Below are 16,834 nucleotides of genomic sequence, written 5' to 3'. Positions count from 1 at the left end.
GGTATAAGCACTGCAGAGTCTCGATAGCGCACTAGTACTATACGCAGATTGAGTGCGTGTGTGACTTCCCTCGTTGGAGAAATGTCGTCGGCACTCGTGGCCGCTAAATAAACGACGAAACATGTCCGGACCGATAGTCAGTCGTGCGCAGACACTCGGCGGTGATGTTCAAATTGGTATAACGGTAGGCTGTGTTATCTGTAACAGAACTGACAAGCTCCTAAGGTGTTCACGGTGCAAGGCCGTATTTTATTGCACCAAAGAACACCAGAGGCGGGATTGGAAACGTCACAAAGAATTTTGTGCGACTCATTCTGTGGAATCGATCGTATCAAATACCGTTTCGGCTACTAGTCAAAATTCCACTTTGAAATCCGCTAAAAAGGAATCCTCCTTAAGAAACTGCCAGAATTTAACTACACCAGTGGTTTCTAACCTAAGCGAGAAGTCGGTGTTAGAAAGAACGCGAGGTTTGAACGCTGCTCCAGAAGTGCATAATAACGGGAAACATCTTGGCGGTACGTGAAACTTGATCTTGTTCCCACGTGCCTTTTTATAAAACTATTTCACGTTAGAATTTTAGAGTTGTGTAATCTTTTACTAGCTAATAATGTATTATATACTATAAAATATGTATGATTTTTTGTAAAATAAATACAACTTCTTTGTTTCATTTATTTTAATTAATAATTGTTGCATGATTTTGTTGTTTACAGGAACCAACAAACAGATAGAAAAGATAAAAGGACAATCAAATCATAAGGATAGTCGAAATTCCAAGAGGAAATCCAATAACACTAAGACAAAAGGTACTTGTACTAACAGAGTGGATGGATGGACTTCTCCCATAACATATGAAGGAAGTTCTGAAGACACGATTTTGGGTGCCAGAACAGAATTATTGAATCCTGCTCTAGAAGGTTCAAGAATCCTAGATAACCTACAGGACCATGAATTAGATATGCCTACACAACATCATAACGGTATGAAGAACTTTCCAGAGGTTCGTTTAACTCGTGAAGAAGAACTTTTACCACCTTTCCTCCATAAAAATAAAAATAATCTTGAAGAATTAATAGATGATATAAGCAGAAATGTGATTAGAGACATGGATGAATATGGTATGTGTGTGGTAGACAATTTTCTAGGAACCGAAAAAGGTCTTGCAGTGTTAAACGAAGTTTTAAATATGTACAGTGCTGGGTTATTTAAGGATGGACAATTGGTTTCTAATAAAGCAGGTGCAAATGACTTAAAGACAATTCGTGGTGATCAAATAACGTGGCTTGACGGAAAAGAAAAACAATGTCAAAACATTGGAATGCTCATATCTCAAGTTGATGCTGTCATTATGAGGGCAAATAAAATGTGCAACAATGGGAAAATGGGAAATTACACGATTAATGGAAGAACGAAGGTAAGCATAAAAATAGTCCCACATTTTATATATCATATAGTTTTGTTATCATTACATATGACAAAAGTATACATTAGTCTTATATTTATTTCAATCTTTAATTTATGTCTTGTGTTGAATATCCTTACTTTGTCAAAGTTTATGTTTGTACTATTTGAATCATAAGTAAGCATTTCAAAATATGTATTAATAATTAATAAGATATGTATTAATACTCCATTAATCGATATACTAATGCCTATTAATAATCTTATAGATATACAAACACATTCTTGTAAGTCTATATACATTATTAAGTTCACTATATTTCTATAGTTTTGATAATTTCTTTTTATTTCTAAATCAATTTTAGAAGCATTGAAAATGTTATTGTAAGGAAAATTTTTCTTTTACTCATTTAATATGATAAATTTGTTTAATGTTTGATTATGCGTAAAATATTAATTCATCGAACGCATAATTGAATAGCTATTATAATTTGAAATAAACTTTGGCAATAAAACTGTTTTCTTTTTTATGAATACAATACACAATCACATACATATATTTTTAACAATTGAAAATTTTGGTAGTTTAATATGTTTATACAAACTGCTCATGTTTTATTCCAATATTGCAATCTTCTACATAATTGTTATATTATATGGCTTTTGTTAAACAGTTATATATTTTATTTATTATCATAAAAATTGTACAATATTACTTATACGTGTAAAAAATAGCATTTAAGAAATTAAATTTGTTACAATATTTACATATTTAAATTGTTAGGTAACAGTAGATTGAAAATGTTATTAATTTTAAGCAACTATCAGACTAAGTTCCAATCTATGTATGTATATCATTACGGAGAACGAGAGTTATACAAACCAATGAAAAAGTAGTTTCTTGAATATCGTGAAAACAATGCAAATGCGGAAATATTTGTAACACTGGCCAGAAGAAATGATCTGTTGTTTTGCACGATAGCCGTAACAATCAAATTAATCACTGAGATGCAAACCAATTTACGTTTTCTGATTTGCTATAAAAATCTGATGAACGATATTGGTAAGGGGGGGACGCGCGTTCATTCTAGGTATCAAAGCAGTGAAAAAGCAAATCCCTTGAAGCATCGGTTTAATTTCTTTAGCAGCTAAAAAGGAGAGGGAGGAAGCGACGGTAGGCAGAGAAGGTCAGGATCCCGAAATTGCAGTGATCTTTCGGGTAGCTCGTGTGCTAAACAGAGAACCGAAACGAGAGTAGCAAACCACGAAGTGCAGTCGGTCACGTACGCCGTACGGCTGACTCGTTCATACAATTATACAGTTATCTCTTTCTCCCTGTCTTTCACTGACTCTCTTTCGTCTTTTATGCCAGAAAGTAGGCAGTGTGTATGCGTTTTTCTCGATTACGCATCCTGTCTCCCGTAAGGCCGTAAACAGAATCTAAACCGCGAACGAATGAGTGGGACGATATGAGGTGTTATGTAGACCGACCTAAGTAATCAGTAAAGTATCAATGATCAGTAGCGACTTAAAAGTGTAGTTTTCTTAAGCAAATACTTTATTCGTATAATATATGCTACATTTGGTTCATATGTTCGTGTACATTTGATTATTTTCCAGACAACGAGAACAAAATTGTTCATCTGAACTTGTTTGGTTCCATACAGGAAACAGAATGAGAGAATTGAATTGTTGTGTGATTGGTGGTATTGGATATAAAGATTTTAAGGTTATCTCGACTCACTTTTTCTTCTATAAAATTGTGTGATTTAATAAACTAATGTTGTAACGCGCTTTGAAATAAATTTATCGAGCTGAATAACTTTTTATATACTCTTGAGTAACTTTTTAGATATTACCACGAATATCGACGATATTTGCCATTGTTTTCTCAATATATGACAGCGGATCTCATTTCTCTTCATTGATTTTCTGTGATGTGCAGATATTCTACATAATGTTATGAGTATCACTGTTCTAAATTATTTTATCACTATTATTTATTACTATATACAGTAATATTTCCTAACATTGTTTGAAGGTACATGTTATGGAACTCAATGTATTTTTGATATTAAATGTTATTGTGATGCAATGCAAATATACATTTGTATTAAAATACATAAAACACGAACGACAAAGAATAGAAATAAAGAAGAAATAAAGAAGAAAAGTGAATGTGATCCTAAAATTCTTGCAACTAATTGTAAAAGTCTGAAAAAAAAGTTTTTAATCTTACTATCGTAATTGATTCTCCTTTTAAACTAAACAAAGCTTTGTCTCTTCAGAAATCGAAGAAACAAGCGAATACATATTTTTAAACCAAACATATTGCTCCGTTTTGTTGCTGCTTCCATTTATAGTTCGCAAGAAAATATTCGATACAATTCAAATTCTTTTGCTGTCTCGCACCAAATCTCCCATTTAATTAAGTTGAACTTCGTTTCTGGATACCGTTCTTTTTTAACTTTTTTTTGCATTTTCTGATAGTACTCGAAGAATTTGGAATTGAACATTTCGCAAGTATTGTATAAATATGAGAACTACCACCTAACTGTTATAATTTTTCCTTTGCACGTCGAGTGAAGTACAAAGAGAAAAATAATTGCGGCAATGGTTAAATGTGTTTTTAAAACATATTCACTTTTTCATGTTGAAGTTGAATCCTAACTTACTGACGATAAATGATGATATAATATTGAAATTCATTGATTCAACGTAAAATCATATTTTTTATGTATTCTAGGTTCTAGATAGAAGATTGCTATCTATCTAGACTAGAAGAGTGCTATCAGTATCGTATCTGCATAATGGGAAAGCTAGGTACTTCATCTTAAGGGGAATTTTATCGTTAGATAATTGTGTATTGTTAAAATTACACGATATTGCGTAACGATATTTCGGATCAATACGACTTTATTTACAAATATTCAAAAATAGTGCTGAGTTACTGACAATATTTTGAAATATTGCATTATTTAACGCGAATTCATCCTAATGCAAAGAACATATATTTAGCTTTTCCCTATCAGGTTCGGGCGAACTTCCGGTTTTACAATGTGTGAAGAACATTTATGAAAATAATTACAAATTAATTAGTAATTATCAATAAACATAAAAAATAAAAATAATAATTTTTAAAACAGCGTGCAATATGTTAGATATCTATATTCATTGCTTATTTTTTGGCAAATAAATATATTTAATAGAAGTTAAAATTCTATATTTTATGTTTTATTTTTGGAGTAATTGACTATTGTACACAAAGCGACTTGACAGGTAATTAATTCCGTGACTAAATAATTTCATAAGCTAGAAAGAATAATCTTGCATAAATGTGAAAGCCATTATATGAAACTGAAATACTAAATGTTATTAAATATAAAGAAATATGACAAATTATACTGTTTTTTTTTAAGGTAATATTTAAATTATGCATTCTTTAATACATAGTTCTTTCATCGATAGTGACTAATATATTCGTGTTAGGTCGTTCACTTTCGATTAAATCCTTACAACCGGCTGGTTGCATCTCGCTCTTTAACCTTCGTGAAGGTGAAAAAATCAACGAGGTATAAATGTACATACATACAAAGTATGTATGCATTTGCACATATAGTTAGACGGTTGAGAGCGTGCCAATCATGTCTGAAAACGATTTCATTCGTCTCCCTAGCGTCGTGTCGTTTCCACGAGGGTATTTACCGGTGTTTGTTGACTTCCTGATCGGTATGACATATCTTCCGTGTTATTTATAATTATAATAGCCGCGTTACAATGCTTTACGGCTCACGATATTCCCTTTACATTTCAAAATTTAACTATCTGTTTCGTGATAAGTGGAGATTTTCACGTTACTATATGAATATTTAAAAAATATAAAACATACAAATATACGCAAATATATAATAAATGACTTGAAATTTCTCAGTTTCATTTTCGTGGTACACGATCATAGGATCTTTTAGACGATTTTTTCAAGATCGATGTTCCGCAAAATCGATGGTCTTAAATGTATATTTATTCAACAACAAGTTTCAGCTATAGATTATTAGCAATGTTAATTAATAATTTTAATGATCAATGTGATTCTTTAAATCTACTCTCTAAATTAAACTTTGTTCCTTTTTTATATTAACATTTTTTCATATCTTATATTTTCTAGATTAATACAAAATAAAAGTCACTTCTCGTTACCAGATTATTATGAAATTCCTTATTTTTGGTCATTATCGTTTATCATTTTGAAATTTTTAACATTTACGTTTCTGACTTTGTCATATTTTCATTTTCATCAGTATGTATTCCAAACTTGCACTAGACATATACAAAAATATAACAAAATTTGACATGTCTCGTCGAAAGAGATTTTCAATTATCAGGAAAGGTAATAAATGAAAACTTCATGGCAATGTAGCAACAGGAAATATTATAATCTGGTAGAATCTAGTATGTTGAAGCGCATGGAAATTTTTATAATTTATGACATGCGCATATACAAATACAGAGAGAGAGAGAGAGAGAGAGAGAGAGAGAGAGAAATATGAAGTAAATTGAGCATAGATAACAATATTTCCTTGTTCAATGTGCGATGTATACCAAATCTTTCCTACGAAAAATTCTTTTACAGCAACCATACATAAATGGTATTATAGCGTAGGGAGAGGCATTACTTAAAACTTAAATGATTGTTTAAAACTTGGAATGTAAGGATATGTTTATTAAGATCAAAATAGATGAATACCATATACGTTTTCCTGAAGGGTGATCCAACGACTGTCGAACAATCAACTGTAACTCAATTACGCCAACCTAACAACAAAAAATTTACAATCCGCGTTCACGTTCACGCCACTAAGTTGCTTCGTGCGCGGCAAACATTGGATCGCCTACAAAGTTACATTTGATAAAGAATTTTTACAGTTGTCTATGTAATTATGTATCTACTTAAAAGCAGAATGTATTAATATAGTCAATAATATAGAAAAATTGTATGATTCTAATCGGTGACTCATACTCATACTGCAGAAATATTTTCCGTATTCGAAGTGTAACAAACGTCGTATGTTTTCCTTTCGGTTCTATGAAACACGTGCAATAACATTAGTAAAGCGGTTTTCCCCTGAAACGTAATACCTGTTTCATTTAAATAAATAATATACGGATGTTTTTCCATTCCTTTTCGGTTTGTTGCCTCGATTGTTGCTGATTAGTTGCATTGTAACTATAGTTGTGAAGATTTGGTTGTCACATTACAATGAGTATTAGTTTCAATGAAATGAGGTTTGAAATAATTTTTGGACGTTGTTCAAATGCTAAAAATCCGATTGTGGCATAGTTGCTGTATATCGAAAATAATGCGAATTTAGAAGAGGATAGAAAGAGAAGAGGATGTGGCTTTGCTTCTTTCAGTGAATTGTCGCTTCTAGTCCAAAGCCTTATTTAATATTCATGATGTCTAAAAACGGCTGTGAAGTTTAAGGTTGTTAAAAAATATCTTTCACAAAGTAGCTTTAGTACAATTTTCAGTATATTTTTCGCTAATTAATTTATTTTTTGCGATAAAAACATGCATATCATGTATGATTAGAAATTCGAAATTTAATATAATTCAGTGAGTAATTATATTGTACAAAGATGTTAACGTTAACCGGTCACTTAAACCAGTTGTATTATACAAACTGTTGAACTATGAATAACGTAAACGTCGTATTTGGTACGACACTGTTATTTATTTTTTAAACGGTATGTTATATTCGTTGCATTTCGAATTTATATTCGTGAAGAAATAGTGATGAAGAAATAGTGAAAAAATAACCTTCATCTCATCTTCGGCTTATTTTGGAGCAAATGATATTTAAGAAGTTGACGGTTGATATTCGTATTAATCTTATAAAATATTTCTCAGTTCTAATTTTTAATATGTTTTAAAAATATTGCGTTAAAAACTAATTGAATGTCAAAAAAAAAATTTTCAATAGCCAATGCGTAATTTATGAGAAATATAAACTCCGTCATTCATAATACCACTTCTGCAGATTTATTTAAGCATTGATCGGTCATTCATTCTTCCGCAATTTGTGCTGTGGCCTTTTCTCCGTTTTTTACATACTTAGGTACGTTTAGAAATTTAATCAAAATATGATAATGTATATTTTCAGTATATGTATTTACTAAATTGTACATCATTTATATACACGGTAAGAATTATCAGAATTTTGTTAATCGTTTGCATGTGATTGTCTATTTTAAAGTTTGATTGTATTTGAAAGTATTTAAGCAGAATACCCAGAAATATATTTTTTATTTTGGTGTTTCTGTCATCCTCTGTACACAAAGCGAGAAATATTGGGATTTTTCGATATAAATTGCTCTTATTGAAGAAAATATTACGAGATTTATTAAAAATATTTGAATGTAATTGATATTGCATATTGCATTGCGCATAAGTGGCTGAGTGGTTGCAATTCTGATAACAATTCGAGTTTAATTATATGTTTCGTTAAAATCGTTCAGTCGCAAGTACGATCATCAATCATAAATTACAAAACAAGCAGCACATATAATTATCCATCAAACATGCAAAACAATTTTTTATTACTTTCTCCTCTATTAAATTAAACTTTTGTTAGGAAAACAACGGATATAAAAAACAAACGAAGAAAGATTAATGAGCTAAAATCTAACAGCAGGAATAGTAAAATATTTAACATACAATCGTCATTCGAGACGTAGAAAAATTTCTAAAACGTGTCGAAAAAATCACCCATAGATATTATTATTATTTATTACTTCATCTATACAGGTATTTTTTTAATTTAACAATAGGATTGCACTTGAGTAGACAACTTAAATCTTAAATCTTAAACCTTAAACCTGAGAAAATTCACCGATGTTTATTTTACGTTTTACCCATACGGAACATTATAAAAAATTAAACATTCATAAAAAATATGAAGAAATATTTAAAAGTTCAAGGAGAAAGCAGATTTTTCAACTTTTTACGGTCAAATGTTATGTTACGTATGTAATATTTGGTTCGATTTTTTCCACTTATATTTAAAAATAGTAAAATGTATAGTCACTATTGGTTACAAAAATGTGAAAATATACCTGTCTAAATTATGCATTTTTTTAAGCTGTAACTTACTAATCATAGACCATTTAGAATAAAATGTCGAATACTGCACAGATTATGAAGGATTAATTAAAATTTGACAGATTCTTCCACAAACAGCCACACGAAAGTATGTATCATTTTCTGCCCTCCTTTCTATTTTTCTCTTTCTTATTCAAAGGTATGTAGCATCTTCTCAGTCTCTTTTTAAACTTGTACCAAACAAAGGGACAAAGATCGCACACAGACGTTTGACTTTCGGTTTAATAAACACGATAAAACAAATTTCACTGTGCGCAGCATTCATATCAGACGACTCTATCGCGTATTCACGTCAAGAATTCACATATTTTTGACGCTGCTGTTCGTAATCTATCGCAACGATTCTTACGTTATTATCGCGATGGCGTACTTTTGGCAGGTTGTGTTACTTATCTAAGGAACGTGACGAGCTGCACGTAAAGTGTACGATATCGAACGTTTTGTCTCGATGTTGCAGTTTATCTATAATATATCGTATCAGTCTACAGATAACGAGGTCACTGGGAGGAACGAGAGGAAAAAAGATTTCAAACAAGGTGTACGCGCTCTTTAATACTGTATACGTCTTGTAAATCACAGAATCGCAGGTTATTGTCAATTTAAGTCAATTTATACGATTATGATTCGTGTTAGAAAAGAATGTTTCGTATTTAATATGCTTCAACAATTTCTGTCGTCGAATGGCGCGGCGGAAATTAAGAAAGATAATAGTTAACTGATTACACGAATGTTTTTCTGCTGTCTCTAACGTTTAAAACAAAACGATGTGCACGGCGACGAGCTCAGTATCAATTGTTCGCCTCTCAAGGTGATTCGATGGTGCACAATAGTTATTGAATACTATCGATATGGATATCAATATTGAACGTGGTAAAATGCGATCGTTTTGAAGAAAAAATATTTCCGATTGAACCATATACGTGTCTGGAAGTTGTTCTTTGTTATCGAATAGCTGTTTCGTTTGTATCGTTTATAACTTGGCACGGTGAAAGGTATTTGCCATTCTGGATCACTATTAGAGAATGCGTATCGAGTGTCTATTTACTTGAATTAGAATGCGCATTTTTCGGTAATTCGGTAGAGAACTTGAAGAAGTCAAAGTGTTTTTAAGAAAACTCATTGTTATACATAATATGGAAGTTTGTAAATGGTTTTAATAACTATTCCTTTCCTTTCTTTTTTTTTTGTTTACTATTCGTGACCAATTGTCAGAGTAAGATTTACGTCGTTTGTTTAACGAATTTATTTGATTAAATGCAACTATAGAATTCAAAAGCAAATTTTTACCACAATATTTAATTAACAGTAGCGAATAATATTTACTTCTGAGAAAAAGTTTATGATCTCTTGAAATTCATAAAAGAGAGTAAATTAATCAACCTCCTAATATAATATAAACAACAAAATGTATTCATATGGAGCACAATATGCTGATTCGTCAAATTCTCGCACACCTTTCTCATTTTGCAGTTGAAGCGACATTAAACGTTAAGTAAGAAAAACATACTATATATCTCGATTTTGAGAATTGGTAACGACAAAGGCACATCCCATGGATTTCTTACGCGGATGACAATGACGCACCCTTATACATTGACGTTTTTGATTTCAAAACGTAAACATAAAAACGATCGTATGACACATATTTCGTGGATTACGTGATAACATACACGCCGCCGAATGTAGTGCCAAGGACATCGAGGTTAGTGGTCTATTTAGGTCAAGGCTAAATTGTGATCAGTATTTGTATGCATATACGCCCTACCTCTGAAGAAACTGTGTAACTGACTATCTCAGCCCTTCTCGGGCATATGTGCGCACTCATTGTCAGGGACCTTTGACTGCTCTGCTATTTAACGTTTCATTGATACGTCTAGCTAGACGTTTAGCTAGCTATACGTCTAGCTAGCTAAAGTTTACTTTACGTTTACTGAAACCTTTAAAATATTCCATAAACATCTGCTCTTGTAACTCTAAAATCATTGATTGTTTCATTTGTGTAGATATAAATAGGATTACTAGGTTACGGATATTTATATAAATTCATATTCTTATGAACGAAATTAAAGAAATGGTAAGTATCTAAGCAATTTGCAAAATATTTTATATGAAAACACTTTCCGATGGTTATATGTATACATATAACTTGGTATGCAATATGAAAAAATAAACAAAATTATATAATTTTTAAATTTTATCGATTACTTATTGATTAATTTTCTGAATATACATATGTAGGACTAAAACAAAATGACGAAGTGAGTAGAAAATTGCGTTAGAAGTTTCAGTTCTAGACTTTTAATATTGATTACGCTTGAATTGATAATTCAATTTAATAATTGTTATCATTCTTATATTTAAAAAATGAATAAAAATTTCGTAAAATAATTCAACTACGCGTTTCACTACCTATACGAGATGCATCATTACCTATTACGATCTACAATCTGTAATAAAAATCTAATAAATTAATTTTTTATAAAATGATTTAAAATCAACAATGATATAAGAACTTTGGGAAAATACACATACTTATAATGCGGTAGAAACAAATACCTTAGATATATTGGTCTTCCATAAATATGCTACGCGCCTATTTAACTTCTGATAATGTAAGATTATTAATTACGATATCTGACATTTGTTTTATTACATCTCTGAGACCACTTATATTCGTCATTTTGTCGTTTTTAATTTAGAAACGCTGTTTATAAGTAGTTGATTGAATTTGATTTATGTTTAAGTTAAAACGGTTGCCATTATAGAATGACCTATCTCTTTCTGTTTAAAAAATCAACGAGCTGTTATTACAAATTTCACGACATACTCAGATCTACATTCCTAACGATTAGTCAGCTTGCGAATGCATATAAGCCAGTTCGCAAGAACAGTTTCGTTTTTTCGATTAAGATGATGCGATGCATTATTTTTCAGGCGATGGTGGCTTGTTATCCTGGTCACGGTTCGCATTACGTGAAACATGTGGATAACCCCAATCGAGATGGAAGATGTATCACAGCTATATACTATCTTAACCGAGATTGGGATATCAAGGTAAGATCTATGTGCATGCCATGAATAAATATGCAAAGAAATTTATATCACTTAAATGAAAATTTAGTACCGAAATACATATTTAGTTATTTTTATCATTATACTAAGGCTTCAATAGATAAAATAGTTATTTGCGCTTGATTGTACTAATTTCTTAATGTTCATAATATATTTCTAACAAATATATAATTAAATACAGATAAGATATATTGAAAATTCCATCAAGTTTCTCCATCTTCTTTTATAACTCATCAATAAGCTGTAATCTGCAATTTACAAATATAATTTTATGTTACATTGCTAAGTGATTTTTATTAAGATTTAAAATTTTGTTCTATTCTTGCCTTTTTTAATTCTAAAATAATGCATGAACAATTTTATAGTCCAAAGTAGCCACTACAATAATGATGTGTGCCTTCTGAAAACTAATTTCCTGTGAGGTATAGATTTCAGGGCCGTCCCTTTGAGTGATGTTTCATGAGTTTTTCCTTTACTTTAATGATTTTGTGTAGTCTTTCGAAAGTGTCTATTTTCGTTTGGTTACAAATAGTAAGTAGATAGAAAATCACAACTTTACGAAGTCAATTCAAAATACAAATTTCTATTATAATTTATTCACATTAGAATAGAAGTTTTAAAGATGTGTGTATATACAAGAAATGCAACAGTATCGTGCTAGAATAGATGTCTGATTGATTGAACTTTAGTTGAATCCACTTATCTGAAAATTCACATTCTTTGAGTGAAAAAATTCAGTGATTTCCTGTATGAACTATTTAACCCCCCTCATTTTCGAGTAAATGTTCTGCTTCGCTTAACCTTTTGGTGGTGTAATAAGATAACATAAAATCAACACTATAGAAAATAATTAACAATCCTTTTTATCGTCGAGTCATTGCATTTTTGGTATTACATATAAGGGACATGTACATACTTCCAACTTTTTACAACAAATAAATATTAATAATAATATTACGCATGGTAATATATGTACAATATATACAGGATATTGTAATTTAGTATATTTGAATGATACACTTGTGAGAGAGTTAAATTCGTTAAGTTAATCAGAAGTGATTGTAAAAAGGTAACAAATTACAAACTGTACAAAAAATAACGATTTGTTTATATTAATGTATGTATATATTTCTATTCTTGTATTATAATAAATTGTAATGATCATATAATAACTAGAATCGTATAATAATTTACAATAAATTATAACAATAACAGCATGATGACTCGTTTTCACATGTACTTTCCTTATTACTTCAACCTGCACGTGCGACTATGCGTGTTTGAATGTTAAAAGTGAGGACACTCTGAGAAAGGGTAGGCGATAGAGTTGAATAGAGCACGAAGGGCATCCAGGGCCTACGTGAGTTGCCCCATGTAACGCTTCCGTCTCGCACATGCACGAGAATCTCGTATTGAGCAATGTTTACGTTGACCTACACAGAAAATAGGGGCTGTCAAACATATGCTGTCTTGAAAAATATAAAAGCACCGTTTGTAGAATGTCTCATCTCACAACGTATGCCTGTTCCTGTTACCTTAACCGTGAATGAATACATACATTTCTTTCGAACAAGAACATTATTAAAGAGAAACTTGATGAATTTGTGTAAAGTCCTCATGTTTATATTGACCTCTTTCCGAACAAGCTTTGAGTCTGGAACTTTTGTATCTCTAAATGCGTTCAAATTTTGCTTTAATGAAAGAATTAAAAAGTTAACGAACTTAAAGAACCCAGAAGTTTTCTTTATTGAAGTAGCTCATTTTTAAGAAAATTCATATTGTAATCAATCAACGAATTAAAAAAGAAAGATAGGAGTAATTGATTTAGAAATTCACCCTCATCACCGATTTTGATGATTTTTGAATATATCTTCGAGGTCCTGATATTGGGAAACTTTTTTCTATACATGTAGCGGCCGCTCGATCCTACTTTCCGAGATATTTGCAAAAAAACTGTCGATATCACTACAGTGAATTCTATCTATAAATATACGTCCGCGGCAGCGTATGCGTTAGTATTGGTTGTCAGCCGCCTTGCGGTGGCCGAATACAATGCCTTAACTCAAACCTAACTCTTATCTTTTGTTTATGGTTAGTATGTATGAACGAGAGTTGGGCGAACTTGAATATTACAATATTTGGATCATTTCTATTAAGCTGGACGAAATGTCTGCTATAACTCAATTAAACACAAATATCATCAATGTATTCGGTTTAGTTTTGGGTTATTTTTCTCAATCCGGATGCAGTGAGGAGACCGGCAATGCTTGCGTAAAATAGTAATAAATTCAATATAGGGACAAAATGATTAAGAGACTCAAAGGTGAAGAGAGTCAAATCTTTTACGCTACTTATAGCCAGATCTGTGATAAGATTTAAATAATGAGTCTCAAGTACATAAACACAGGACTCAATGTGCTAAGAATGACAGCTTTTTACGAATATCTTGGAAGCTAGGGCGTAGCAGTTACATATATAGAAAAAAATTGTTCGGAATCATCTACTCTCCCTGCCGACAACATACATATTAAAAAATCGTCGAAATCGGTGATGAGAGTAAACCTCTAAATAATTAGTTTAAATTTAATTATTCTAAATAATCGAAATAAGAATTTATATCACAACAATTTCATGCTGAGTAATACAAAATATTACTATATTTAAAGAGTAATCTTTATATAAATGTCAATAGTAAAAGTACGTATGTTCTTGAATTTGTGTTTATTTTATTTAAACTTTCGCTATTGTTTTATCTTCACATCTGCAAATTTAATCATTAATTTTTTCTATTTTTCATTGAAATATTATATTGGGACAAATAATATTGTGACTCATTAATACTTAATGAGTATGATTGGTAATAAATTATGAATAATAATGTATTAAAGAATGAACATCTTTTGTATTAAATTGTATTAAACAAAAAACATCTCACACGGAAATTGCAAGACTGCCAAATCTCGAATGAATTAGCTGTACGTATGTGTATTTGATGCTTTAGGCTGATGGTAAAACAGCTTCGAAAGATTTTGAGTGCACGATCTTTTGTTTTCGAGAAATTAATAACTTTTTTATATCTTATTTTATAAATTCTTTTAATATTAATATTATGTTTTTTTTTTAATATTAAACTTTTATAGTTTGCTTTGGTACATTTTTTATTCTGTTTATTTATTATGGTACTCTTGCATATGCCCACAATTTTGATGGGAGAAATTATAATAAAAACATTTAAAATATAAAAAATTACTACACCAAGAACATAATTCGATATTCGCAGTTTTTGCTATCACCTTGTATGAATTTATAAATATTCTTCAGACAATTGTTTAGACATGCTATGATCTAATAAATGAATAATTCTCGAAATATATCACTTTAAATTTACAAATTTATTGTAAATTTTTATTTCAAATTATTTCTCATCTTATAATACTATATAATAATAAATTGTATTATTTTTGCATCAACAGGAAAACGGCGGCCTTTTGAGGATATTCCCAGAAGGCTGGCGTGATCAAGTGGCGGATATTGAACCTCTCTTCGACAGAATATTGTTCTTCTGGTCTGATAGGAGAAATCCGCACGAAGTTCAGCCAGCTTACAAAACCAGATATGCAATCACTCTATGGTACTTCGACGCGGAAGAAAGGAATCAAGCTTGCCGTAGATATCAAAGAGAAAGTAGGTACACAATATATGTATGTATCAGTTATAACCAAAGCATTCATTGTCAGTTTTAAAAAGCTCATGTTTCAATCAATAACAGATTTTTTATTGTTCAAAATGATTATAAAAATGTATTAATGGTACTAAAAACAAAATAATACATATTTAATTAAAAAAAGATAAATTTTGAATGAAGAGACAACCAAAATTAGATAAAACTTTACAAGCAACCAATATGTTATTCAAATTTGAAATGATATATGTACATATTTGATTTAACTATTGATTTTTCAGGAGAATTGCATGCGAAGAAAGAGAGTTCGTGAGACATGGAGTCTGAAGGACCGTTACACCGTCCGTCGACTGAAATTGTAACTCTACTAGTTGAACTTATGCATCTGTACATAGTTACACGAAGCACTGGTATATAAACTATTATGTATTATTCTGTATTATGATATAGCTGAGAGTGTAGGAGATGCTGACATCGGAGTATATAAAAATTTAAGGACGTGCAATAGATATAAGCGTGTTCTTCTTTTTTTATATAGCGGCAGTGTAATATATTTTGATAAGTATGTGAGCGTAGTCCTGAGAGTTCATAATTATACATATTAACTATTAATCTTTGTTTTTTCTAACACTAATGCTCATACCTTAATCGAACGTTTTAAATGTAATAAAAGTTTAACATCCGCTTGCCACGATTGAAAGTACGTTATATCGATATGATACTTAGCTTCAAATATTTGGAGCACTAAACGCAGATTGCTAAAATTATATAATGTACAGAGAGAACGAGAAAACGTGTGTGTGTGCGTACGATACGAGTGGAAGTTTCTGCTAGAGAAAAAATCAATCCAAATAATAAAAATTAATGTTTCTACATACACACACACACACACACAACCCAATGCGTTAAAGGATATATATATATATATCATTCTTCTATATATATGTGTGTATATATATACATATATGTATCCTTTAACGCATTGGGTTTTATACATTCTTCTATATATATATGTATATGTATGTATGTGTGTGTGTGTGTGTATATATATATATACGATATATATATACGATATATATATATATCGTAAAATTTGCTGAACAGAAATTGTGTCTTAATTATTATATTTACATAACTTACGTATGTTCCCTTTAACTGTACAGCTGGTATTATTGATAGCAGTTCAGCTCGTTATTAATACGAAATTGTAATATTTGCAGATCATACTATCGCGTTTTATTATTGCATCTCATACGTTATACGTTGTTTTACAAAGTTATGATCCTTATAATGTTTAATTAAACGGCCAGTAATTGACTTATGCTTCCAGCGCAGTGAATTGAGATATGCCGCGGCCCAGTCTGTACCTGTAATATTGTTATGTACATTGCGAAGAGGTAGAAACACATGTGTTTAATATTGTATGTATCTATTTATATAAATCGATAAGAAAAATAATTAAATAAACGCGTATTTCCTGTGTCCCAGATAGAAAGTCTGATATACAAATTTGTTAG

At 30.7% G+C, this 16,834-nt stretch overlaps 1 protein-coding gene across 1 annotated transcript; it reads left to right on the top strand.

The window, feature by feature from the left end:
- The first annotated feature begins 3 nt into the window (after window positions 1-3).
- On the top strand, window positions 4-15,722 carry LOC100747684 (egl nine homolog 1). The gene is made up of 5 exons (XM_003489582.4): window positions 4-518; window positions 717-1,417; window positions 11,498-11,617; window positions 15,109-15,319; window positions 15,599-15,722. Exons 1-5 carry the CDS (start codon window positions 122-124, stop codon window positions 15,628-15,630), a joined length of 1,461 nt encoding a protein of 486 aa, XP_003489630.1. The 5' UTR covers window positions 4-121; the 3' UTR covers window positions 15,631-15,722.
- The last annotated feature ends 1,112 nt before the right edge of the window (window positions 15,723-16,834 follow it).

Source organism: Bombus impatiens, unplaced genomic scaffold, assembly GCF_000188095.3.
Source record: "Bombus impatiens unplaced genomic scaffold, BIMP_2.2 scf_0347, whole genome shotgun sequence".
Lineage (NCBI taxonomy): Eukaryota > Metazoa > Arthropoda > Insecta > Hymenoptera > Apidae > Bombus > Bombus impatiens.
The sequence above is the reverse complement of the archived record's forward strand: the minus strand, read 5'-3'. Positions and strand labels throughout refer to the sequence as shown.